Source organism: Oncorhynchus kisutch, linkage group LG17 (genome assembly GCF_002021735.2).
Source record: "Oncorhynchus kisutch isolate 150728-3 linkage group LG17, Okis_V2, whole genome shotgun sequence".
Lineage (NCBI taxonomy): Eukaryota > Metazoa > Chordata > Actinopteri > Salmoniformes > Salmonidae > Oncorhynchus > Oncorhynchus kisutch.
In genome coordinates this window covers 79,854,965-79,881,675 of record NC_034190.2, presented here as the reverse complement: position 1 = coordinate 79,881,675, position 26,711 = coordinate 79,854,965, and the positions used below count along the sequence as shown (strand labels likewise).

The 26,711-nt window shown below is 43.9% G+C and overlaps 1 protein-coding gene across 6 annotated transcripts; it reads left to right on the top strand.

The window, feature by feature from the left end:
* The first annotated feature begins 15,074 nt into the window (after positions 1–15,074).
* LOC109881632 (protein-L-isoaspartate O-methyltransferase domain-containing protein 2-like) lies at positions 15,075–25,933 on the top strand. 6 transcript variants are annotated; one of them, XM_031794744.1, is made up of 6 exons: positions 15,075–15,204; positions 16,260–16,602; positions 18,598–18,700; positions 19,517–19,688; positions 20,470–20,599; positions 21,263–25,933. In XM_031794744.1, exons 2-6 carry the CDS (start codon positions 16,296–16,298, stop codon positions 21,733–21,735), a joined length of 1,185 nt encoding a protein of 394 aa, XP_031650604.1. In that variant the 5' UTR covers positions 15,075–15,204; positions 16,260–16,295; the 3' UTR covers positions 21,736–25,933. The 6 variants fall into 6 exon arrangements, 2 of the variants coding, with proteins under 2 accessions (XP_031650604.1, XP_031650605.1); XM_031794745.1 differs by having other exon boundaries at positions 15,086–15,208; positions 21,263–24,662; XR_004203741.1 differs by lacking the exon at positions 15,075–15,204 and having other exon boundaries at positions 16,296–16,602; positions 21,263–22,713; positions 22,819–25,933.
* The last annotated feature ends 778 nt before the right edge of the window (positions 25,934–26,711 follow it).

Below are 26,711 nucleotides of genomic sequence, written 5' to 3'. Positions count from 1 at the left end.
CTGGGTTTTGGTGACTAGCAAAGTACCGGTATTCACCCCAGCAGAAGAAACAAAGAACTGCATATTTGACCTGTTTTGTTATATTTAATGTAAATCTAAACACTGATATGTAGAATGCCCTTTGCATCAGTGTCCGGAGGGTTGATTCAATTGATGGTATCAGGTTTTTATACATGCCAGTAATACTCTTCATACCATACAAGGGGAAGCAGAGTTTGGCTCGCAGGTTACTGGAAAGAACTGACTAAATCTGCATAATAATATGATACTAGGGCATTAGCCAAAGCCTGCGGCGATAGCAGGGATTGGATCAAGCCCTCCAAGTGAAAAGAGAGGAACGTGTGGGAGTGGAGATTGAATTGCTGCATTAGAGGTCTCCCTCTTGGTTTGGAAGAGGTGTTTGTTGCATAAATATGTGTCCATTACTCAGAATGTCAAAACCTTTCAATGGCTTCTCCCCTTCTGTATTGTGTAACCTTTACTCAGGAAGGAGTTCTTGATGCATTTAGTTAAGAAAGTAGCTTATTCTTCTCCCAACCCTTTAATGCATGAGCATACAACACTATGAGAGTATGAAGGTTGTGATCATTATCGTATCTTTTTTGATATGGCATGACCCCTATTAAACTAGTTGAACAGCACTGAGATACTGAGATTAAATAGCAAAATGACAGTCCAACACAGTTATAAAGATTAGGTACAGAACTCAATGTAATCAAGAGTGTTAACAACAACAGCTTGTCCATTTGATAGGGAGTGATGGACATATTCTTCATATAAGGAGTTTATGTCTTCCGTATTCGTGATGGTTCAGTATTTTCTAAATGGTCGATTGGGATGGGATAGAAGCACTGAAGCTGGACTGTGTTCCATTGACACGGACCAGGGTGTTTGACTGGTCGGTTAAATGCATGGTCATGTTAACGTTCATGACTGCTGATGAAATGTGATGGAGGAACATGGATGGTATGTGATTGTACCATGGTATGTGATTGTACCATGGCATGTGATTGTACCACGGCATGTGATTGTACCACGGTATGTGATTGTACCACGGCATGTGAATGTACCATGGCATGTGAATGTACCATGGCATGTGATTGTACCATGGTATGTGATTGTACCATGGTATGTGATTGTACAATGGCATGTGATTGTACCATGGTATGTGATTGTACCATGGCATGTGATTGTACCATGGTATGTGATTGTACCATGGTATGTGATTGTACCATGGCATGTGATTGTACCATGGTATGTGATTGTACCATGGCATGTGATTGTACCATGGCATGTGAAAACGATCCTTTTCAGTTGATAGTTGTGAATGATGTGGTCTCATGTAGTGGTTGTAAAAACACAGTGTGTCTGTTTGCTCTGATAAACAATGATCACATACAGTGCCTTGCGAAAGTATTCGGCCCCCTTGAACTTTGAGACCTTTTGCCATATTTCAGGCTTCAAACATAAAGATATAAAACTGTATTTTTTTGTGAAGAATCAACAACAAGTGGGACACAATCATGAAGTGGAACGACATTTATTGGATATTTCAAACTTTTTTAACAAATCAAAAACTGAAAAATTGGGCGTGCAAAATTATTCAGCCCCTTTACTTTCAGTGCAGCAAACTCTCTCCAGAAGTTCAGTGAGGATCTCTGAATGATCCAATGTTGACCTAAATGACTAATGATGATAAATACAATCCACCTGTGTGTAATCAAGTCTCCGTATAAATGCACCTGCACTGTGATAGTCTCAGAGGTCCGTTAAAAGCGCAGAGAGCATCATGAAGAACAAGGAACACACCAGGCAGGTCCGAGATACTTTTGTGAAGTAGTTTAAAGCCGGATTTGGATACAAAAAGATTTCCCAAGCTTTAAACATCCCAAGGAGCACTGTGCAAGCGATAATATTGAAATGGAAGGAGTATCAGACCACTGCAAATCTACCAAGACCTGGCCGTCCCTCTAAACCTTCAGCTCATACAAGGAGAAGACTGATCAGAGATGCAGCCAAGAGGCCCATGATCACTCTGGATGAACTGCAGAGATCTACAGCTGAGGTGGGAGACTCTGTCCATAGGACAACAATCAGTCATATATTGCACAAATCTGGCCTTTATGGAAGAGTGGCAAGAAGAAAGCCATTTCTTAAAGATATCCATAAAAAGTGTCGTTTAAAGTTTGCCACAAGCCACCTGGGAGACACACCAAACATGTGGAAGAAGGTGCTCTGGTCAGATGAAACCAAAATGGAACTTTTTGGCAACAATGCAAAACGTTATGTTTGGCGTAAAAGCAACACAGCTCATCACCCTGAACACACCATCCCCACTGTCAAACATGGTGGTGGCAGCATCATGGTTTGAGCCTGCTTTTCTTCAACAGGGACAGGGAAGATGGTTAAAATTGATGGGAAGATGGATGGAGCCAAATACAGGACCATTCTGGAAGAAAACCTGATGGAGTCTGCAAAAGACCTGAGACTGGGATGGAGATTTGTCTTCCAACAAGACAATGATCCAAAACATAAAGCAAAATCTACAATGGAATGGTTCAAAAATAAAACATATCCAGGTGCTAGAATGGCCAAGTCAAAGTCCAGACCTGAATCCAATCGAGAATCTGTGGAAAGAACTGAAAACTGCTGTTCACAAATGCTCTCCATCCAACCTCACTGAGCTCGAGCTGTTTTGCAAAGAGGAATGGGAAAAAATGTCAGTCTCTCGATGTGCAAAACTGATAGAGACATACCCCAAGCGACTTACAGCTGTAATCGCAGCAAAAGGTGGCGCTACAAAGTATTAACTTAAGGGGGCTGAATAATTTTGCACGCCCAATTTTTCAGTTTTTGATTTGTTAAAAAAGTTTGAAATATCCAATAAATGTCATTCCACTTCATGATTGTGTCCCACTTGTTGTTGATTCTTCACAAAAAATACTGTTTTATATCTTTATGTTTGAAGCCTGAAATGTGGTAAAAGGTCGCAAAGTTCAAGGGGGCCGAATACTTTCGCAAGGCACTGTACCTGTGAATCTCCCTAAATAATGGTACATATATTTAAAAAAAAAAATAAATAATCAATGACCTAATATGAAAGTCTGTGACAGGCCAGGATACACAGAGATCCCGTGTCTTCTCTTTCCAGACCTGCTTCACCAGTTAAAGGGAGGACAGGCAAGGCCACATTCGAGTACCCTGTGAACACGAGGGAAGATAGCCCAAAGTTCCCTATTCGGAGCTAGGTGCTGTACACATCTGGAGGCCCCTGAGAATGGTCCCCTGATTCTGTTCTCTTCAGGGAAAGACAAGGGAGGGACCCAATCGTTAGGTGCCTATACTTCAAAAATAACAAATACATTTAAAAAATCTAAGTAGATCACATGAAAGGCAGAAAGACATGTCTAGTAGAATGGTATAACATGTCATTGAGCTAATCAAACCAAAACCAAACTCCCTCTGTAGGTACTGTAGCTGAAAGCGGTGTGCTTTTATCATGTGTGCCTTTCTCTCTCCACTCATTGCAGGCAAAGGTATGTTTACATTTGAAGAAGCTGGTACAAAATCCTGCTCAAGAGGTTGGCAGGGGTGAAGACGGCTTTTTCAGGGGTTAAGGGAGGGTTTGGGTGGCTATTCTAAAAAAAGCTGATTAAATATGTCTTTGACAGGCAGGCAGGCAGGCCTGTTGCCGTGGTGACACATTCACGCTGTTACAGACACACAAAACATCAATATGTTATAATGGTAAAGAAACTGTGACCTAATTACGACGATTCAGGTACCAAACTGCATGGACAGTTTCTGTGAAGGAAAAAAAATCTAATGAAAATCAACTTTATTATAGACAATGCATTAGTGTGTAGGGCATTATTTTTTAAACAAGTTGAAACCTCTGTATATATTTGTATTAAAGAACAGTGTTATTGTTGTTGTATTAAAGAAAAGTTCAACAAAAAAAAAAGTACATAGAGTTAGTGACAAAATGCACAGCCAAGGGTTGTCCTGCTAGCCCATTTTTACAGAGAGATTTCTACTGGCCATTTTCTAGGCATTCATATTATTAATATCCTTTTGGAAATTACAAACTTCCAAAATTACAAGCACTTCCACAATGATAGATAGTAAGGAGTTTTGTTACTTTTGTAGAGGTGGTTGTTCCTTTGCTACCAGACAACTCTTGGCTATGTGTTCTCTGGGTCTCCTGTTATCTTTTGGAAGTTAACTCTGTAGTTGGGCTGAAATTGTGACTCTGCGTTTGTTCCCATGTTCCTGTGTCAATGTCCTAAACTAGAGAAGTGATGTCAGTTATTGTGGGCGTTTTAATGTTGTCAATAATAAAACATGAATAAAAACATGAATGAAGAATTATAGACAATAGTATCTGTCGCTTTCATTTATTAGTGTGTGTGTGTGTGTGTGTGTGTGTGTGTGTGTGTGTGTGTGTTTGGTTTCACTATTCTTGTGGGGACCAGAAGTCCGTCTTCACACGAATAGTAAAACAAGAAGAATTCAGACAACTGGGGACATTTCGCAGGTCCCCACAAGGAAAAATACTATTTTAGGCTAAATCGTCTATCTGAATCCAAAACGTGTACGCACAGGAGTGTTTTAGAATATTAGACCGTTGGCTTTCATACTTTTCGAATTCTCAGCGTAGCTCAAGCCATTTCTCTAACTGTCAACACATTCAAATGACAAGAGGAAGTTGACCGGATTGTGGGGAATTGCGGGTTCGGGCTGTATGTCCCCTTGGATAATGATCTCAGAACCCTGTAGCTACTCCGGACTTTCGCGCTCTAGCATCTGTGGACTATGACTTACGCTTAACGGGGTTAGGTTTAGGGTTAGAATTAGAGTTAGGGTTAGAATTAGGGTTAGAATTAGGGTTAGGGAAAATAGGATTTTGAATGGGAATCAATTGATTGGTCCCCACAAGGGTAGTAAAACAAACGTGTGAGTGTCTATGTCTATATGTGTGTAGGTGCCATACACTGTATTCTGTGTCTATATGTGTGTAGGTGCCATACACTGTAGGCTGCCTGTGTCTACACTCTACACTCATTGCCGATTTTAGCATGTAAATCTTGGTGGGGCGAACTAAAAAAAAAAGATAAAGTTTTAGATGTATGCCAGCAAAGCCACTACACAACAACATTGAACAATACATGAATTGCACTATAACGGTGACAAGCGGTTCCCACAAACAGGGCCTACATAAATCTGTCCCAACAGCAGAGCTTTCTTTTCAGCACCATGGAGTGAATCCTTACCACCGTTACACCTGGCTATCAGTGGAGCCTTGTCTGGCAGCGAAACAGTTCATTCTGCCTCATTTACTGCCTTTTTAAAAACATAGCTGATATGGCCGACCGTTTTCTCCCTGGAATATTACATCAGTTATGCAGCAGCATATAAGTCCTTTTTGGACTCACCTTGTTGTGCGCCGCGGTCCTTCGTCGGCAAATTTTGTCATCAAGGAAAAATATTTACAATTCCGAGTTGGATGACTGTCACCGATTCCGTCCAAACCACTCAATGTTGAATTTGCGATTTCCAATTTGTTGTGTAATGTTTATGTCTAATGGCCGATGAGCACCGATACATTTGATCTATAATTTGTCTTCATTATTTATCTTCATATGACAAGGATTAAAAAGGATTTGCCAGTAGATTGTCGACTTGATTCATGATGATGACTGCTAGCTAAGATTTAGAAAGTATGATGTTGACATGATCAGTCCAATCAAAGCTACTGTACATATAACGTGATTTGATGTCATTTTATCTGTGGCCAATGACCGTGAGCCTTCTTGGAAGGGCACTTCTAATGTAACTCTATGGCAGCACCCAAAGGGCTCACATTCTTGATGTCTACCCTTACTAAAGGCGGGTGACAGTGTCCCCATGAGTGACAGAACACTGAGCCAATCACGGTGCGATGCTGAGCCAATCACAGTGCAATGCTCCTATTTTCTGCTGGCCTGCCCCATCACCACTGAAAGCACTGAGCTAAGCTGAAACACCTGCATTTTGGAGCTGTAGGCTGCCTGTGTCTATATGTGTGTAGATGCCACACACTGTAGGCTGCCTGTGTCTATATGTGTGTAGATGCCACACACTGTAGGCTGCCTGTGTCTATATGTGTGTAGATGCCACACACTGTAGGCTGCCTGTGTCTATATGTGTGTAGATGCCACTCACTGTAGGCTGCCTGTGTCTATATGTGTGTAGATGCCACACACTGTAGGCTGCCTGTGTCTATATGTGTGTAGATGCCATACACTGTAGGCTTCCTGTGTCTATATGTGTGTAGATGCCATACACTGTAGGCTTCCTGTGTCTATATGTGTGTAGATGCCACACACTGTAGGCTGCCTGTGTCTATATGTGTGTAGATGCCATACATTGTAGGCTGCCTGTGTCTATATGTGTGTAGATGCCATACATTGTAGGCTGCCTGTGTCTATATGTGTGTAGATGCCATACACTGTAGGCTGCCTGTGTCTATATGTGTGTAGATGCCATACACTGTAGGCTGCCTGTGTCTATATGTGTGTAGATGCCACACACTGTAGGCTGCCTGTGTCTATATGTGTGTAGATGCCATACACTGTAGGCTGCCTGTGTCTATATGTGTGTAGATGCCACACACTGTAGGCTGCCTGTGTCTATATGTGTGTAGATGCCACACACTGTAGGCTGCCTGTGTCTATATGTGTGTAGATGCCATACACTGTAGGCTGCCTGTGTCTGTATGTGTGTAGATGCCATACACTGTAGGCTGCCTGTGTCTATATGTGTGTAGATGCCACACACTGTAGGCTGCCTGTGTGTATATGTGTGTAGATGCCATACACTGTAGGCTGCCTGTGTCTATATGTGTGTAGATGCCATACACTGTAGGCTGCCTGTGTCTGTATGTGTGTAGATGCCATACACTGTAGGCTGCCTGTGTCTATGTGTGTGTAGATGCCATACACTGTAGGCTGCCTGTGTCTATATGTGTGTAGATGCCATACACTGTAGGCTGCCTGTGTCTATATGTGTGTAGATGCCATACACTGTAGGCTGCCTGTGTCTATATGTGTGTAGATGCCATACACTGTAGGCTGCCTGTGTCTATATGTGTGTAGATGCCATACACTGTAGGCTGCCTGTGTCTATTTGTGTGTAGATGCCATACACTGTAGGCTGCCTGTGTCTATATGTGTGTAGATGCCATACACTGTAGACTGCCTGTGTCTATATGTGTGTAGATGCCATACACTGTAGGCTGCCTGTGTCTATATGTGTGTAGATGCCACACACTGTAGGCTGCCTGTGTCTATATGTGTGTAGATGCCATACACTGTAGGCTGCCTGTGTCTATATGTGTGTAGATGCCATACACTGTAGGCTGCCTGTGTCTATATGTGTGTAGATGCCATACACTGTAGGCTGCCTGTGTCTATATGTGTGTAGATGCCATACACTGTAGGCTGCCTGTGTCTATATGTGTGTAGATGCCATACACTGTAGGCTGCCTGTGTCTATGTGTGTAGATGCCATACACTGTAGGCTGCCTGTGTCTATATGTGTGTAGATGCCATACACTGTAGGCTGCCTGTGTCTATATGTGTGTAGATGCCATACACTGTAGGCTGCCTGTGTCTATATGTGTGTAGATGCCACACACTGTAGGCTGCCTGTGTCTATATGTGTGTAGATGCCACACACTGTAGGCTGCCTGTGTCTATATGTGTGTAGATGCCATACACTGTAGGCTGCCTGTGTCTATATGTGTGTAGATGCCACACACTGTAGGCTGCCTGTGTGTATATGTGTGTAGATGCCATACACTGTAGGCTGCCTGTGTCTATATGTGTGTAGATGCCATACACTGTAGGCTGCCTGTGTCTGTAGGTGTGTAGATGCCATACACTGTAGGCTGCCTGTGTCTATATGTGTGTAGATGCCATACACTGTAGGCTGCCTGTGTCTGTATGTGTGTAGATGCCATACACTGTAGGCTGCCTGTGTCTATATGTGTGTAGATGCCATACACTGTAGGCTATGGGTTAGCCAGAAATAAAACAATTTTAAAAACTCTCTCTTTTTTTGTTGATTGCCAAAATGGGGGACCGTTTTTGATGTCATGTTGCGCACTGACCTGAATGAGCACTGAAGTGGATGAGGACTGAAGTGGATGAGCACTGACGTGGATGAGCACTGACATCTGCTGGGCTACATGGAATCTACAAGTAGTAGAATCTAAAATGTTGTGTTTACTGGGATATTTGATTCAGATATTTGAGTCAGCGGTAGAAATCATATAGGTTCTATAAAAATAGAATTGACCATTTTTCTTAGGCTGCTATACATAGGACATCATACATACTGTAATCTTGGGGTAGAGGTAGCCTACGACATCATTCAGCTCTTATATGATGTCCTAACTAACAACCCTAACCCTCTATGTCAAGCTGTGTCAGTTGAAGGCCCTATATGTGTGTAGATGGTGGTCAGAGGAAGGCCCTCTATATCAGGCGGTGTCAGAGGAAGGCCCTATATATCAGGCGGTGTCAGAGGAAGGCCCTCTGTATCAGGTAGTGTCAGATGAAAAGGCCCTCAATTTCAAGCTGTGTCAGAGGAAGGCTTAGGAAGATTGAGGTGAAGCCACGCCCACACGTCTGGAACACCTGTAACCAGCCCAGGTGACAGACCCAGGTGACAGACCCAGGCCGATAGTAGTCAAGTTCCTAAGATTCAAGAACAAGATGGCTGTTCTGGAGAGAGTCAAGAACTCCGATATGACAAGCTCGTTGTCCACCTTCCCTTCCAAAAGTCTGGGAGGAGTGAGAGAGCCAAACTTCAGGTTCAGTAGCTTCAGCCAAACATCACACGCACGCACACATACATACATAAACTAACTGACACTCACAAGTACCTGACTGACTGACTGGATTAGCTAAGATTGGGCCTAAATTAATTTAAAATGTCTTCTCAGGACACTTGTTGAAGACGTAAAGAAATGCATGTTGGTCTGATGTGAATGAGGAAGTCAATCCAGATGTGCATGAGGAAGTCAATCCAGATGTGCATGAGGAAGTCAATCCAGATGTGAATGAGGAAGTGGCGTGGAAAAGCTGAAGCTGAAGTAATTCCACTGCTTAATATAGTAAAGCACCCTTTGCTGGCTCCAACAGCCACCCAATCAGTTTGCGTATTTTATTTGTATTTGATGTAACAGGGCAAGCCTACCCCGGGCCAAACCCGGACGACACTGGGTCAATTGTGCGCCGCCCTATGTGACTCTCAATCACAGCCTGATGTGATGCAGCCTGGATTCGAACCAGGGACTGCAGCGACACCTCTAGCACTGAGATGCAGTGCTATAGACCGCTATACCACTCAGGAGCCCAAGTTGATTGATTCTTGCTCACAAATGAAACTAACACAACGTGCCATTGGAACACAGGAGTGATGGTTGCTGATAATGGGCCTCTGTACAATATGTAGATATTCCATTTTAAAAAATCTGCTGTTTCCAGCTACAATAGTCATTTACAACATTAACAATGTCTACACTGCATTTCTGATCAATTTGATGTTATTTTAAATGGACAGAAAAATGTGCTTTTCTTTCAAAAACAAGGACATTTCTAAGTGACCCCAAACTTCTGAACGGTAGTGTATGTATGCAGAGGATTCCACACTCTACATGTCAGCACCCAAAGCCAGTGAGCTCGTTGAAATTCTAAATAAGTATTTACAGTCAGTGTCAGAATGGGTGATTCATAATAAACTGGTCTTAAATACATCTACAACTAAAAGCACCGTATTTGGTTTCAAAAACATTCTCGAAGACCTCAACAGTTTTTTTAAATATTTGGACAATTAATAGGCTGACATGTTACTTTCAGCTACATAATATTTCACCACTGAGTTTCCATCAAATCTAAGTTTATTTGTACTGAATACAACAGGTGTAGACCTTACAGTGAAATGCTTACTTACAGGCTCTACAAAAACAGTATTAGGTGAACAATAGGCAAGTAAAGAAATAAAACAATTGTAAAAAGACATTCACGGCAACTCACAGTATTATACAGAGCCGTGGTCCCATGGAACTCCCTTCCATTTCCAGTTACTCAGCAAACAGAAATATTACCGTTAAAAAAACAGATTAAACAGCATCTCATGGAACAGAGGGGACTGTGAGGTGACACACACACACACACACACACATTAACACTAACACACAGATAGACATACACACATTATATTTTAGATGTATTGTTTGTACATCATTGTATTATAATGTGTGTGACTGTCATATTCACACACACACACACACACACCGACCACACACACACCATTTGCTGCTGCTCCTCTGTTCTTTATACCTGGACACTTCACCCTGCCTTCATGTACATATCTACCTCAAATACCTTATTATTATCTACCCTAATGTCTAGACACCTCACCCTGCCTTCATGTACATATCTACCTCAAATACCTTATTATTATCTACCCTAATGTCTAGACACCTCACCCTGCCTTCATGTACATATCTACCTCAAATACCTTATTATTATCTACCCTAATGTCTAGACACCTCACCCTGCCTTCATGTACATATCTACCTCAAATACCTTATTATTATCTACCCTAATGTCTAGACACCTCACCCTGCCTTCATGTACATATCTACCTCAAATACCTTATTATTATCTACCCTAATGTCTAGACACCTCACCCTGCCTTCATGTACATATCTACCTCAAATACCTTATTATTATCTACCCTAATGCCTAGACACCTCACCCTGCCTTCATGTACATATCTACCTCAAATACCTTATTATTATCTACCCTAATGCCTAGACACCTCACCCTGCCTTCATGTACATATCTACCTCAAATACCTTATTATTATCTACCCTAATGCCTAGACACCTCACCCTGCCTTCATGTACATATCTACCTCAAATACCTTATTATTATCTACCCTAATGCCTAGACACCTCACCCTGTCTTCATGTACATATCTACCTCAAATACCTCGTACAACTGCACATTGATCTGGTACTCCCTGTATATAGCTCCACATTGATCTGGTACTCCCGGCATATAGCTCCACATTGATCTGGTACTCCCTGTATATAGCTCCACATTGATCTGGTACTCCCGGCATATAGCTCCACATTGATCTGGTACTCCCGGCATATAGCTCCACATTGATCTGGTACTGCTACTCTCTGTATATAGCTCCACATTGATCTGGTACTGCTACTCCCTGTATATAGCTCCACATTGATCTGGTACTGCTACTCCCTGTATATAGCTCCACATTGATCTGGTACTCCCTGTATATAGCTCCACATTGATCTGGTACTCCCTGTATATAGCTCCACATTGATCTGGTACTGCTACTCTCTGTATATAGCTCCACATTGATCTGGTACTCCCTGTATATAGCTCCACATTGATCTGGTACTGCTACTCTCTGTATATAGCTCCACATTGATCTGGTACTCCCTGTATATAGCTCCACATTGATCTGGTACTCCCTGTATATAGCTCCACATTGATCTGGTACTCCCTGTATATAGCTCCACATTGATCTGGTACTGGTACTCCCTGTATATAGCTCCACATTGATCTGGTACTGGTACTCCCTGTATATAGCTCCACATTGATCTGGTACTGGTACTCCCTGTATATAGCTCCACATTGATCTGGTACTCCCTGTATATAGCTCCACATTGATCTGGTACTCCCTGTATATAGCTCCACATTGATCTGGTACTCCCTGTATATAGCTCCACATTGATCTGGTACTCCCGGTATATAGCTCCACATTGATCTGGTACTCCCGGTATATGGTTCTGATTTACTATTTGTATTTAAATTGTTTAACTATGCATCATTGGGAAGGCTTGTAAGAAAGCGTTTCATAGTTTAGACTACACCCGTTGTATTCAGGTTGATAAACCTAACCCTAGTTCAATGTCCACATCCCAGCTCAACCCTAAACCTAACCCTAGTTCAATGTCCACATCCCAGCTCAACCCTAAACCTAACCCTAGTTTAATGTCAACATCCCAGCTCAACCCTAAACCTAACCCTAGTTTATTGTCAACATCCCAGCTCAACCCTAAACCTAACCCTAGTTTAATGTCAACATCCCAGCTCAACCCTAAACCTAACCCTAGTTTAATGTCAACATCCCAGCTCAACCCTAAACCTAACCCTAGTTTAATGTCAACATCCCAGCTCAACCCTAAACCTAACCCTAGTTTAATGTCAACATCCCAGATCAACCCTAACCCTAATCTAATGTCAACATCCCAGCTCAACCCTAAACCTAACCCTAGTTTAATGTCAACATCCCAGCCCAACTCTAAACCTAACCCTAGTGCAATGTCCACATCCCACCTCAACCCTAAACCTAACCCTAGTTTAATGTCAACATCCCAGATCAACCCTAACCCTAGTTTAATGTCAACATTCCAGCTCAACCCTAAACCTAACCCTAGTTTAATGTCAACATCCCAGATCAACCCTAACCCTAGTTTAATGTCCACATCCCAGCTCAACCCTAAACCTAACCCTAGTTTAATGTCAACATCCCAGCTCAACCCTAAACCTAACCCTAGTTTAATGTCAACATCCCAGGTCAATCCTAACCCTAGTTTAATGTCAACATCCCAGCTCAACACTAAACCTAACCCTAGTTTAATGTCAACATTCCAGCTCAACCCTAAACCTAACCCTAGTTCAATGTCAACATCCCAGCTCAACCCTAAACCTAACCCTAGTTCAATGTCCACATCCCAGCTCAACCCACCAGTGCTAAGCTTACGCTTCATCTCTTCTCCGGCCTGGGTCTGGCCACAATACTTCGACCACATCACAAGATACATTTTCTCTTGCCAAACATTGAGGGAAGTATCTCCTAGCATGGCGTATCCAACCTTGGACAGAGGCAACCTCTATGTCCCCACATGCGTCCTCCATTGCCTGGAGAAGCGGCATGCGGGCATAGGGTTGGCGATCATACACTTTCCAGCGCCAGGCTGAGAAGAATTCCTCTATGGCATTTCGAAGAAAAGGTGAATATGGGGGTAGGTACAAAACCACAAATTGTGGATGGGTGGCAAACCAGTTTTGGACCAGAACAGCCCGGTGAAAACTAACATTGTCCTATAAAACCACAAATCTAGCAGGCTCCTGATCTGGATCAGGGACAAACATTGTGTAAATTGCATCCAGAAAAGTGAGCATATGGCCGGTGTTGTACGGACCCAGTGTGGCATTGTGATGGAGGACCCCGTTTTGAGTGTTGGCAGCACACATAGTTATATTACCCCACGCTGTCCAGGGACATTGGTAATTGCCCTCTGTCCTATTACATTTCTTCCACAGCGCCTGGTTTTGGTGAGGTTGAAGCCAACCTCATCCACATAAATAAATTCATGGCGAATTACATGGGCATCCAGCTCCAATACTCTTTGTAACAGACAAAAGGACATACAGATGAGTAAATATGGCCTGAAGTACTGGAAGTAGTGTTGCATACATACCTCTACAAAGTCATTTAGCATATTCTTGACTCTGTCAGAGTTTCTCTCAAATGGCACCTTGTAAAGTTGTTTCATCGTCACTCAGTGCCGTTGGAGGATGCGTTGTATGGTCGACAGGCTTACAGCATTGATGTTGTTAAATATGGTGTCATTATTCAAGATATGCTCTCTTATCTCTCTAATCCTAATTGCATTGTTGGCCAAAACCATGTTTATAATTGCAGTCTCTTGTACATCTGTAAACAAGCGTCCTCGTCCTCCATGATGTCTTTGCCTTTCCACTCTGTACAGAATTCAAACACAGTATGTGTTCAGCATAGGAACTGCATAGGAACTGTGAACAATGTACAAAATGTAGTACAGCATGATAGCCAACCTCATTCATTCAATGCAGTGCAGTAAATGGATGGCTTAGAGTTACAAATGTTTATGCAATACTATGCAGTCATACGTATTTTACAGTACATTACTGTAATGCTAAAATTGTCATTATATATTTGCATACCTGGTCTTATTATCTTTTGTTTCTGAAATATTGACGCCATTGTAAATCGACTCAAGTTGGGCTGGACTCTCAGTCCAGTCTTTCTCATGGTCAAACCGTGGTTGATCACATGATCAACAAGTGTTGCCCTAATCTCATCAGAGATGGCTCTCCTTCCTTCCTTCTCTTCTTTTCCTTCCTTCTCTTCTTTGCCCTCATCCTCTTCTTCATCTTCCTCTTGCTCCCTGTCCATTGTTGGCATCCATTGTTCAACACAGGTAATCTGACCTTTGACCTATTTATAGGCCTATGCTACAGTAAAGCAGTGATTGGTTAGTGATCAGTTAAGCTATTATTGTTTGCACATGTGAGGAGTGTGTGTGTAACCTGGTGAATAAGTGTAGCATTTTGATTGGTTGTGTTTGGAAAAGGAAAGCAAGTCACTTCCTGTTAGATGTTTGCGTTTTAGGTAGAGAATTGTGTGTAGTGTTTAGAAAAATGTGTTTTATGTCATTGACAACTGAGTCAAAGGCTGAGAAACAGCTTATGGTTTTGGATATTTGGTGTGTAGTTTTGCACTTTGAGTGAGAGGTTTCAAAAATCGTGTGACATGAAAATATTTTGTGTGTAAGCAGTTGGAAAAAACTGTAATGTCCACATCCCAGCTAAACCCTAAATCTATAGCTTCATGTCCACATCATCCCAGCTCAACCCTAATCCTAAAGTTAAGTACAAAAATCGTATTCAACTGATTGGTGTGCTATATTAATCAGGAGTGATGAAATGTGAGCAATCATATAGCCCTACAATATACTGAAGTTCCTTCTGGAAAAATAAAGTTATTCTCTATCACATTCACTTTAGCATTGTGCTTGTTTAATTACTATTTTATGTTTAGGCCAATTATTTTCAGAAATGGTATTAATCAATAACCAATCAGAACGTTTATTCGATTGTAAAAATATATTTTTTTAAGTAAAAATGTGTCGGATTTACATAACGTACGTGTGACGTAAGTACGTCGGCTGGTTGAACGTTTACGTGTAGCTAGCGGTGCACACTGTGTGAGCGTTTCTGAACAAAAGCCTGAAGACGAACAAATCAATAGCAGCAATCGGCATTTTAAAACGAAACAATTGATTATCAAATTGTAGGTAATTATATATTACAGTTATTTTGGTGGCTGTATGTGTATTGTCTTTCGTCCTTGCCTTGTACCGAATCTTTGTTTTGCTGTCTGCGTGCGTGGAAGACTCAGATTACGACTGTTGTTGCCTGTTTTGTCTTTTTTCAGATTTCCAATGTGACAACCATTTTTTTTTAAACTATGTAGATAGTAACTAAGCCATTTAAATGACATGGGTTCGCGCATATGTTATTGATATATTCTGGACAGAGTTGGATTGGGTAAGACTTTTCTCTTAACCCAAGGCACAGGTCCGTCAGCTTCTACAGCGCCATCCTATGGTCGTGTTTTTTTTTTTTCATATCTGAAAAATTCGTACCTAATGTTATTCTGAAATAGTTATTACCATCGAGGAAAATGTTCTCCTACATTTCACACTTTATTTATTGTGCTTGCATGAGTCATTTGGCAATCAAACACAATGTCTCTTGGGCATCAAACCAGGCATCATCAAGCTCCTTTCTTCTCAATTGCTTTATGACACAGCAGACCCAGTAAACATTTGGCTGGTAGTCCTATCATCTCCCCATTGGCGTCGTTCATAGGTACAAGCCATAGGTACAAGCCACAGGTACAAGCCACAGGTACAAGCCATAGGTACAAGCCACAGGTACAAGCCACAGGTACAAGCCATAGGTACAAGCCATAGGTACAAGCCACAGGTACAAGCCACAGGTACAAGCCATAGGTACAAGCCACAGGTACAAGCCACAGGTACAAGCCATAGGTACAAGCCACAGGTACAAGCCACAGGTACAAGCCACGGGTACAAGCCACGGGTACAAGCCACGGGTACAAGCCACAGGTACGGCGATCACACCATGTGTTGAGGAAGACTTTTTAGGTAGCTCTTTCAGTATTGGTCATTCTAATGCAAAAAGGGATGGCTGGTTTAATCTGAAATGTACAAGATATGACATGGAGGCGGTTTTGTTGAAGTTTTTATTTAGTTAGTCGTCAAAATGCAAGAGACACTTTTGAATTCAATTGCAGATAACTTAAACATTTATCTTCTTCAGATAAAGGTCCAGAAGTGACCCTTCTCTCCAGCTAAGATGGGAGGAGCTGTGAGCGCTGGGGAGGATAATGACGAGTTGATTGACAACCTGAAGGAGGCACACTACATCCGTTCGGACCTGGTGGAGCGGGCCTTCAGGGCCATCGACCGGGCCGACTACTACCTGGAGGAGTACCGTGACAGCGCCTACAAGGACCTGGCCTGGAGGCACGGCAACATCCACCTCTCAGCACCCTGCATCTACTCTGAGGTGATGGAGGCCCTGGACCTGCACCCGGGCCTGTCCTTCCTCAACCTGGGCAGTGGGACGGGGTACCTCAGCACTATGGTGGGACTCATACTGGGTGAGTTACTGTAGCAGACGGTACAACCACTCTGGGCCTCATACTGGGTGAGTTACTGTAGCAGACGGTACAACCACTCTGGGCCTCATACTGGGTGAGTTACTGTAGTAGATGGTACAACCACTCTGGGCCTCATACTGGGTGAGTTACTGTAGTAGATGGTACAACCACTCTGGGCCTCATACTGGGTGAGTTACTGTAGTAGATGGTACAACCACTCTGGGCCTCATACTGGGTGAGTTACTGTAGTAGACGGTACAACCATTCTGGGCCTCATACTGGGTGAGTTACTGTAGTAGATGGTACAACCACTCTGGGCCTCATACTGGGTGAGTTACTGTAGTAGATGGTACAACCACTCTGGGCCTCATACTGGGTGAGTTACTGTAGTAGATGGTACAACCACTCTGGGCCTCATACTGGGTGAGTTACTGTAGCAGGTGGTACAACCACTCTGGGCCTCATACTGGGTGAGTTACTGTAGTAGACGGTACAACCATTCTGGGCCTCATACTGGGTGAGTTACTGTAGCAGACGGTACAACCACTCTGGGCCTCATACTGGGTGAGTTACTGTAGCAGGTGGTACAACCACTCTGGGCCTCATACTGGGTGAGTTACTGTAGTAGATGGTACAACCACTCTGGGCCTCATACTGGGTGAGTTACTGTAGTAGATGGTACAACCACTCTGGGCCTCATACTGGGTGAGTTACTGTAGTAGATGGTACAACCACTCTGGGCCTCATACTGGGTGAGTTACTGTAGTAGATGGTACAACCACTCTGGGCCTCATACTGGGTGAGTTACTGTAGTAGATGGTACAACCACTCTGGGCCTCATACTGGGTGAGTTACTGTAGTAGATGGTACAACCACTCTGGGCCTCATACTGGGTGAGTTACTGTAGCAGACGGTACAACCACTCTGGGCCTCATACTGGGTGAGTTACTGTAGCAGGTGGTACAACCACTCTGGGCCTCATACTGGGTGAGTTACTGTAGCAGGTGGTACAACCACTCTGGGCCTCATACTGGGTGAGTTACTGTAGCAGGTGGTACAACCACTCTGGGCCTCATACTGGGTGAGTTACTGTAGCAGACGGTACAACCACTCTGGGCCTCATACTGGGTGAGTTACTGTAGTAGATGGTACAACCACTCTGGGCCTCATACTGGGTGAGTTACTGTAGCAGACGGTACAACCACTCTGGGCCTCATACTGGGTGAGTTACTGTAGCAGGTGGTACAACCACTCTGGGCCTCATACTGGGTGAGTTACTGTAGCAGGTGGTACAACCACTCTGGGCCTCATACTGGGTGAGTTACTGTAGCAGGTGGTACAACCAGTCTGGGCCTCATACTGGGTGAGTTACTGTAGCAGGTGGTACAACCACTCTGGGCCTCATACTGGGTGAGTTACTGTAGCAGATGGTACAACCAGTCTGGGCCTCATACTGGGTGAGTTACTGTAGCAGATGGTACAACCAGTCTGGGCCTCATACTGGGTGAGTTACTGTAGTAGATGGTACAACCACTCTGGGCCTCATACTGGGTGAGTTACTGTAGTAGATGGTACAACCACTCTGGGCCTCATACTGGGTGAGTTACTGTAGTAGATGGTACAACCACTCTGGGCCTCATACTGGGTGAGTTACTGTAGTAGATGGTACAACCACTCTGGGCCTCATACTGGGTGAGTTACTGTAGTAGATGGTACAACCACTCTGGGCCTCATACTGGGTGAGTTACTGTAGTAGATGGTACAACCACTCTGGGCCTCATACTGGGTGAGTTACTGTAGTAGATGGTACAACCACTCTGGGCCTCATACTGGGTGAGTTACTGTAGTAGATGGTACAACCACTCTGGGCCTTATTGGGACTGGAAATGGGGAAATCAGCAGGCCAGCTGATTGGAAAAGTGTATTTTCTTTATTAAAATTCATTGTGGATTGTACAAAACTCACATGGTTGTTCTGTTGTTATCCTGGTTCCAGGTCCATTTGGTGTGAACCATGGGGTGGAGTTATATGCTGATGTGATTGAGTATGCCTACCAGAAGCTAGACTACTTCATCAAAACCAGCGAAAGCTTTGACAAGTGAGACACTTTACCTCTGATTTCCTTCCCCATCTAGAGCAGTGTTGTCTGTCTGTCGACATCAGTGACTTCATGTGTAGCCTGTCTGTCGACATCAGTGACTTCATGTGTAGCCTGTCTGTCGACATCAGTGACTTCATGTGTAGCCTGTCTGTCGACATCAGTGACTTCATGTGTAGCCTGTCTGTCGACATCAGTGACTTCATGTGTAGCCTGTCTGTCGACATCAGTGACTTCATGTGTAGCCTGTCTGTCGACATCAGTGACTTCATGTGTAGCCCGTCTGTCGACATCAGTGACTTCATGTGTAGCCCGTCTGTCGACATCAGTGACTTCATGTGTAGCCCGTCTGTCGACATCAGTGACTTCATGTGTAGCCCGTCTGTCGACATCAGTGACTTCATGTGTAGCCCGTCTGTCGACATCAGTGACTTCATGTGTAGCCCGTCTGTCGACATCAGTGACTTCATGTGTAGCCCGTCTGTCGACATCAGTGACTTCATGTGTAGCCCGTCTGTCGACATCAGTGACTTCATGTGTAGCCCGTCTGTCGACATCAGTGACTTCATGTGTAGCCCGTCTGTCGACATCAGTGACTTCATGTGTAGCCCGTCTGTCGACATCAGTGACTTCATGTGTAGCCCGTCTGTCGACATCAGTGACTTCATGTGTAGCCCGTCTGTCGACATCAGTGACTTCATGTGTAGCCCGTCTGTCGACATCAGTGACTTCATGTGTAGCCCGTCTGTCGACATCAGTGACTTCATGTGTAGCCCGCATATGTCTGTCTCTTTGTTTCCTTCCTTTGTGTTTTAGGTTTGAGTTCTGCGAGCCTTCCTTTGTGGTGGGGAACTGCCTGGAGATCCCCTCTGAGTGCAGGCAGTATGACAGGGTGTATTGTGGGGCGGGGGTGCAGAGAGACCATGAAGAATACATGATGAACCTGCTGAAGGTGGGGGGTATTCTGGTACTGCCCCTAGAGGAGAAGGTGTGTATAAACACCAACACACTCACACTGAAATGCATACATGTTAAATGAGTACTATTACCTGACCCTTACACAACAAGGATGTACCCTAATCTAGGGGTTACCAAACTGTTTTACTCAGGCCTTACTTTACCCCCCCCCACACACACACACACACACACGTCTAATTCTACACGCACAAGCACTGTTCATGACACAAACTGTTCACACTCCTCTTGTTGGTAGAGAGAAGTTTCAGGTTTAAATCCCATTGTCTTCCAATTCTATACATTTGACCATGTCTAATGTGTATTCATGTGATGATATCCGAGTGACTCAAACATTACAACAACATTTAAGGGCTAAAAAATAAACCACTGACATGGGCTCGTTGATCTGGACATTTCTCTAATGGTCTGTAATGACATAACAAGAGGAACTGATGATGTAATACCCAACTACAAAATGTCACCTTGTGCATTCTACTATTACAACTTTCAACAGTAAATTGAAAGCCGGGCTGAGTTCCTTTAAAAAAAATACATGTTTTTATTATTTTTCAAAACAGTTTGGGAACCACTGCTCTAATGTACCCTCTTGTTGTGCAGTTATAACCTCTTGTTGTGCAGTTATAACCTCTTGTTGTGCAGTTAACTTCTTGTTGTGCAGTTATAACTTCTTGTTGTGCAGTTATAACCTCTTGTTGTGCAGTTATAACCTCTTGTTGTGCAGTTATAACCTCTTGTTGTGCAGTTATAACCTCTTGTTGTGCAGTTATAACCTCTTGCTTTCCCCTTTCTAGCTAACCAAGATCACGCGTACAGGCCAGAGCAGCTGGGAGACCAAAAAGATCATTGCTGTGTCCTTCGCTCCCCTGGTGCTCCCCAAAGATTACACCAGTAACATCAAAACATCAAAGACCGCCCCACTACGTGAGTGCCTCATCAGTTTGTTGTACATGGGAGTCAGTTCAAAGGACATGACTCGCCAGACCGATTGTCGCTCTGCACAGTACGGGTTCCGTTCGCTTGCTTTCCGGTGCGGCGTGTTATAAGGACTGACAGCCGTCATTTTGCCCATTTCTACATGTACAATCAGTCCGCAAATTTCTACCGGCACTGTTTAGAGGTGCTAAGTAGTCTCTACCGGCACTGTTTAGAGGTGCTAAGTAGTCTCTACCGGCACTGTTTAGAGGTGCTAAGTACTCTCTACCGGCACTGTTTAGAGGTGCTAAGTACTGTTTAGAGGTGCTAAGTACTCTACTGGCACTGTTTAGAGGTGCTAAGTACTGTTTAGAGGTGCTAAGTACTGTTTAGAGGTGCTAAGTACTGTTTAGAGGTGCTAAGTACTCTCTACCGGCACTGTTTAGAGGTGCTAAGTACTGTTTAGAGGTGCTAAGTACTCTCTACCGGCAGACACTCAGCCATTCTAGTGGTCTGTTCGAACCTTCTTTTTTTAAAGAGTTGAGTGACGATAGAAAACCCCCAAAATAACTTTTTGTCACCATGGAAACAATACTCACGTTAACCGTTTTCTAACTTTCCCATCATTCTCTGTGTCCTTTCCTTTCGTCTCTCTGGTGACCCACGGAGCAGCCACGTTTGAGGTGCGGACGTTGCAAGAGCTGGCTCGTATAGCCATCCGCCACACCCTGAGAGTGACCACGGACAACAGGGGGGGTCAGCAACGAGGCCGGGGCTCTTTTGGAGGAGGCAGGGGCCTGGGGGTCAGTGGGCTCCACAAGTACGGCCCGCGCTGTAAACGTCGACGCATTCATCGGCGCCACTGCAACTCTGTGGTACTGAGCAGTGCCCTCCCTACCTCCGCCCCCCTGGACAACAACAATAACCGCGGGGGCCAGAAGGAGGAGGAGCAGGGAAGGGCAACCCGGGGAGCGGGAGAGGAGGCTGCGGAGGAGGAGGAGGAAGAAGAAGAGGAGGAAGCAGAGAGGGAGACAGGGGAGCTACTCCGGGCAGAGCCACCTATAAACATCTTGAGAGAGAGGATTCTCTGTCTGCCCCTCCCGGAGCCTCTGAAGATGTACCTGCTGTACTACCGGGAGAAATGACTTCTCCACAGATACAACTAACAGCAGAAAACAACCAAGCAACCAGCCTTGGGCATCTACAACCCCTGACCCCTACCATTCTTCTAGGCAGGGCAACAGACCCCCTGTTACTGACTTACTGACTGGGTCTGTATCCCTCTTGTCCTCTACATCATCCTCTCTCTGTGTTTTTCTTACTCAATGCCTTTTCTGTTGGTGTAAGAAGCATAGATATTTGACCAGTGTAATGGAAAGAGTTTCACCTCTGTGATAGAAAGGCTCCCTGGGAATCTGTAGCTTAGCTTTCTCAATGGCACAGATATCTTTCTCTGACAGCCAAACGGATCCATTTTAACTCAGAGAGTTGGGTGGGTGTGAGTTTGTGATCTATCATTCTGTGCTGTGATTGAGCCCTGGACATATGGTGTATGGTGGTGTCTGTTATCTTGTTGGAAGACTTCTTATTGGTCGTTACGTGCAGCCACAGGTTCCAGAACACGTTGGTTCAGGTCTTCAATAAAGGTAAACCACTGGATATTGCTTTAGAGCCTTGTAAAAATGGCATAGCGGCCGAGCCAGAGGGGAAATAGTTTGTAATTTCAGTCGTGTCCAGAAGCCAGAGAGACTTTGTTTGGCATAGTGGACAGGGATTTGAGACCACACAGCTGGGATTTTCCCTATTAGACCCCCCCCCCCCCCATTTTCCCATAACATCATAGATCTGTTCAGGGGAGCTGTTTGTGTGGAGTTGGAACTCTGTAGATCAACAGAGCTTGCACAATGAGTATCAGGTAGGATTCCACAGTGAGGCCATTTTGTTTTTGATATTGCACATCGTAACATTGGTCTGATCTGGTGTTGGTTGAGTGGAGTGGAGTGGAGCTGGTAGAGGTGCCTGTTGAAGATGTGTGGAGCTGGTAGAGGTGCCTGTTGAAGATGTGTGGGTGTGGAGCTGGTAGAGGTGCCTGTTGAAGATGTGTGGGTGTGGAGCTGGTAGAGGTGCCTGTTGAAGATGTGTGGGTGTGGAGCTGCCTGTTGAAGACGTGTGGGTGTGGAGCTGGTAGAGGTGCCTGTTGAAAATGTGTGGGTGTGGAGCTGGTAGAGGTGCCTGTTGAAGATGTGTGGGTGTGGAGCTGGTAGAGGTGCCTGTTGAAGATGTGTGGGTGTGGAGCTGGTAGAGGTGTCTGTTGAAGATGTGTGGGTGTGGAGCTGGTAGAGGTGCCTGTTGAAGATGTGTGGGTGTGGAGCTGCCTGTTGAAGACGTGTGGGTGTGGAGCTGGTAGAGGTGCCTGTTGAAGATGTGTGGGTGTGGAGCTGGTAGAGGTGCCTGTTGAAGATGTGTGGGTGTGGAGCTGGTAGAGGTGCCTGTTGAAGATGTGTGGGTGTGGAGCTGGTAGAGGTGCCTGTTGAAGATGTGTGGGTGTGGAGCTGGTAGAGATGCCTGTTGAAGATGTGTGGGTGTGGAGCTGGTAGAGGTGCCTGTTGAAGATGTGTGGGTGTGGAGCTGGTAGAGGTGCCTGTTGAAGATGTGTGGGTGTGGAGCTGGTAGAGGTGCCTGTTGAAGATGTGTGGGTGTGGAGCTGGTAGAGGTGCCTGTTGAAGACGTGGTATGTCTGAAACTGTTGACCTACATTATGATGAGTGTGGTTTAGAGACTTATCTAAAGTGATGCTATTGGTTGACTCTATTCTGTTAGCAGGTTGACCTTGGTAGACTGGCAGTGAAGACAAGGTGTGTTTTTGAGAGTCAGCATTCCAGAGAATAACTGTAGTCGACACTATGATATGATTAAGTCCAGAAGACGTTTCAGATTCAACATGATCATGAGACTAAGGTTGGCAATGCTTCTTCAATTGTTATGACGGATTCTGCTCATTTCCAGATTCAAAAGCACCTACTAGAGATCAAATTCTCTTTTTATGTTCAGTAGATTTATTTTCCAAGAGGTCCTATGAATATTTCCTAGTTCGTCTGTGTTGGGACATTTTTAATTGTCAATTCGGGGTGAAACTCATTTTAAATTTGATTCATAGGTGGATTTAAATAGAGTTGAATTGCATTAGCTTTGGAATTTATTGGATAAAGGTGAAATCGACTCCAACCCTGGCATGTACATTTATCTAAATATGTTCATTTGGTTTACTTCATAATCAATAGTGAAAGGATCATGTTTTTTCCCCTACATACTAGTTGTGTTATCCTATTGGTCGAAAACAGCATGATGGGATGGGATGGGGGGGGGTAAAAAAAAATGTAAACCATTTTTATTTTTTATTTTTTTACTGGTCGATGATGCCAATTAATTTTGTTGATGTGTGAAGGGTTGCTTATCTTTTCTCCTGTCATTCAAAACTATTTGTTTTGTTAATATACATTTTGAAGTGGAGTTTTGTGGTGTTCATCAACACACGGGACATTGTTTTGTGTGTAGTATTTGGTTTGTAATGCAACAGGAAAATTAAAAAACGGACTAAAATAAATTTCAAAAATTTGATCTTAATCGCTACAGATATTCCTTAAGTTAGACTGGATGTTTTACCGTTTTTTGTCTCGACTCAAACTTTCACCCTTCAGTGCCAAACCTACAGTATGTCGCATGAAACTTGCATTCTAGTTAAAAACTATTCTCATTTGTCCTTTTTAATCGAACATTTGGAAAGATAATGCTTTCTCGTTGATCAAATGATCGATAAATCTTTATAGTGACTTGGCCAGGCAGATCGCTTTGGTCGTCCGACTGTGTAACAGTACACGTCTTGAGTTGTCGTGGTAGATGACAAAGGCTTTGAGTCTTTCCCAATCTGCCTTTTATTCTGTGCTGTGGGTTAAAGGTCAAAGGTTATCATTTTGTGAATGTATGTGTTGTACTTCAGCAGTTTTGTAAGGATGTTTTGGAATTTGAGCTGTATTATTGAATGCTGTTAATAAAATCCTTTATGCAAAGTTGAGAATGTATAGCGCTTTAGTGATTTAAACACCAGATTCACATGGAACAATTTGTAATTAAGTCTTTAATAAAAGAAATGTACAAAGAAAAAGAGGACTTCTGCATTCCCAGACAGCACCAGATTGTAGTGCACCAGCACACTCTTAACTTGGCTAAAACAATAATCAGAGATTCATCTCGGTCAAACGTCTTCTACACAGATACATGGAGTCTGGGTGTGGTACGGTAAAATTTTGGGATTATCAAGCAAATTGAACATATTCTATGGCTTGGTGACAATTGGTAAGAATTTTCTAAAATCATGCAATATGTAGTGTAATTGTTAGCTTTCATAAGTTAAGAGAAGTAATTTAATCAGGGGCTAACCATTGTATAAAGACTCATGGCAAATGTACACAGTGTACAAAACCATTAGGAACACCTGCTCTTTCCATGAGACTGACCAGCTGAACGCTATGATAAATCCACTTCAATCAGTGTAGATGAAGGGGAGGAGACAGGTGAAAGAAGGATTTTTAAACCTTGAGACATCATGGATGTGGTGTGTGAATGGGCAAGACGGGGTATGGTAATAGGTGCCAGGCACACCGCTTTGTGTCAAGAACTGCAATGCTGCTGCGTTTCACAACAGTTTCCTGTGTGTATCAATAATGGTCCACCACCCAAAGGACATCCAGCCAACTGGACACAACTGTGGGAAGCATTGGCATCAACATGGGCCAGCAACCCTGTGGAACCCTTTCAACACCTCGTAGAGTTCATGCCCCGACGAAGTGAGGCTGTTCTGAGGGCAAAAAGGAGGGATGGCTGCAACCCAATAAGTGTTCCTAATATTTGCTATACTCTGTGTACACATGTCCCAACATGCTTTCACACACACACAATCTGAGTGAACATCACATTGAGAGAACGCATATAAAATATTGCAGTTGAGCCAACCTTAATTTATATTTTAAAGTTAACCTAAAGATTTGAACTAGAGCCATTTATTAAATGTGTCAGGTTAAAACAAAAAGTATAAACCAATGAAACAAAATGTACATCAAATTGAAATGATACAAATCCCAAAATAAAACATTAAATCTACACGTGTCTATAAAAATGAAAAGTGGTAATAAGTTAACTTCTTCAAATATTGAGACCTATTTACTTGTATCATTTCTACAACTAAAAAAGGTGCCGCAGGATTATCTATGGACATGTTGCTCTCTATATATATTTGTATATACTATGTCACGGGGTAGTAGAACCCAGTAGTAGCAGCAGCAAGCGGCAGCACAGCCCTCACAGTGACAGGAGGTGGGGACAGTAGTCACACCGTGCAGGTTTCAACCTCTGATATAGTAGGTAGAAGAGTTCCTGCTTTTTTCAGTAGGGTTTTGTTTTGTACAGTATTTCAGCCTGCTCTTGTTAACCTATAAAATGTCTTACGGACAGGTATGTTTTACATTAGTTATTAGTCCCAACCTTCAACTCCATTCAACCCCTCCAATCTCTCTCAAGTACAAGAAATCGGTTGATTCCAAGGGACACAGCCAGACGGGAGGTTGATAAAGATGAGGCTGGGGAAACGATACAACCCCTCCATCCTCTCCTTTAGCCTGTCCCTGTAGGAGAATATAAAGGCACCTTGGAACCCTGATAGATTTGGTTTGTGTTGACCTCTAGTTCCCCACTATCCTCTCCCTGTCATCCTCCCCCCGTCGTCGCGCCATCCTCCCCCCGTCGTCGCGTCATCCTCTCCCCGTCATCATCCTCTCCCCGTCGTCGCGTCATCCTCCCCCCGTCATCATCCTCCCCCCGTCATCATCCTCCCCCCCGTCGTTGCGTCATCCTCTCCCCGTCATCGCGTCATCCTCTCCCCGTCATCGCGTCATCCTCTCCCCGTCATCGCGTCATCCTCCTCTCCCCGTCATCGCGTCATCCTCCTCTCCCCGTCATCCTCCTCTCCCCCGTCATCATCCTCTCCCCCGTCATCATCCTCCCCCCCGTCATCACGTCACCCCCTCGTCATCATCCTCCCCGTCATCACGTCACCCCCCCCCGTCAT

Excerpts from the sequence above, each read along its gene's own strand:
- LOC109881632 (XM_031794744.1), top strand. The coding sequence starts at position 16,296 with ATGGGAGGAGCTGTGAGCGCTGGGGAGGATAATGACGAGTTGATTGAC. Across the intron at positions 16,603-18,597 it reads TATGGTGGGACTCATACTGG|GTCCATTTGGTGTGAACCAT; the intron begins GTGAGTTACTGT and ends TCCTGGTTCCAG. Across the intron at positions 20,600-21,262 it reads ATCAAAGACCGCCCCACTAC|CCACGTTTGAGGTGCGGACG; the intron begins GTGAGTGCCTCA and ends CCCACGGAGCAG.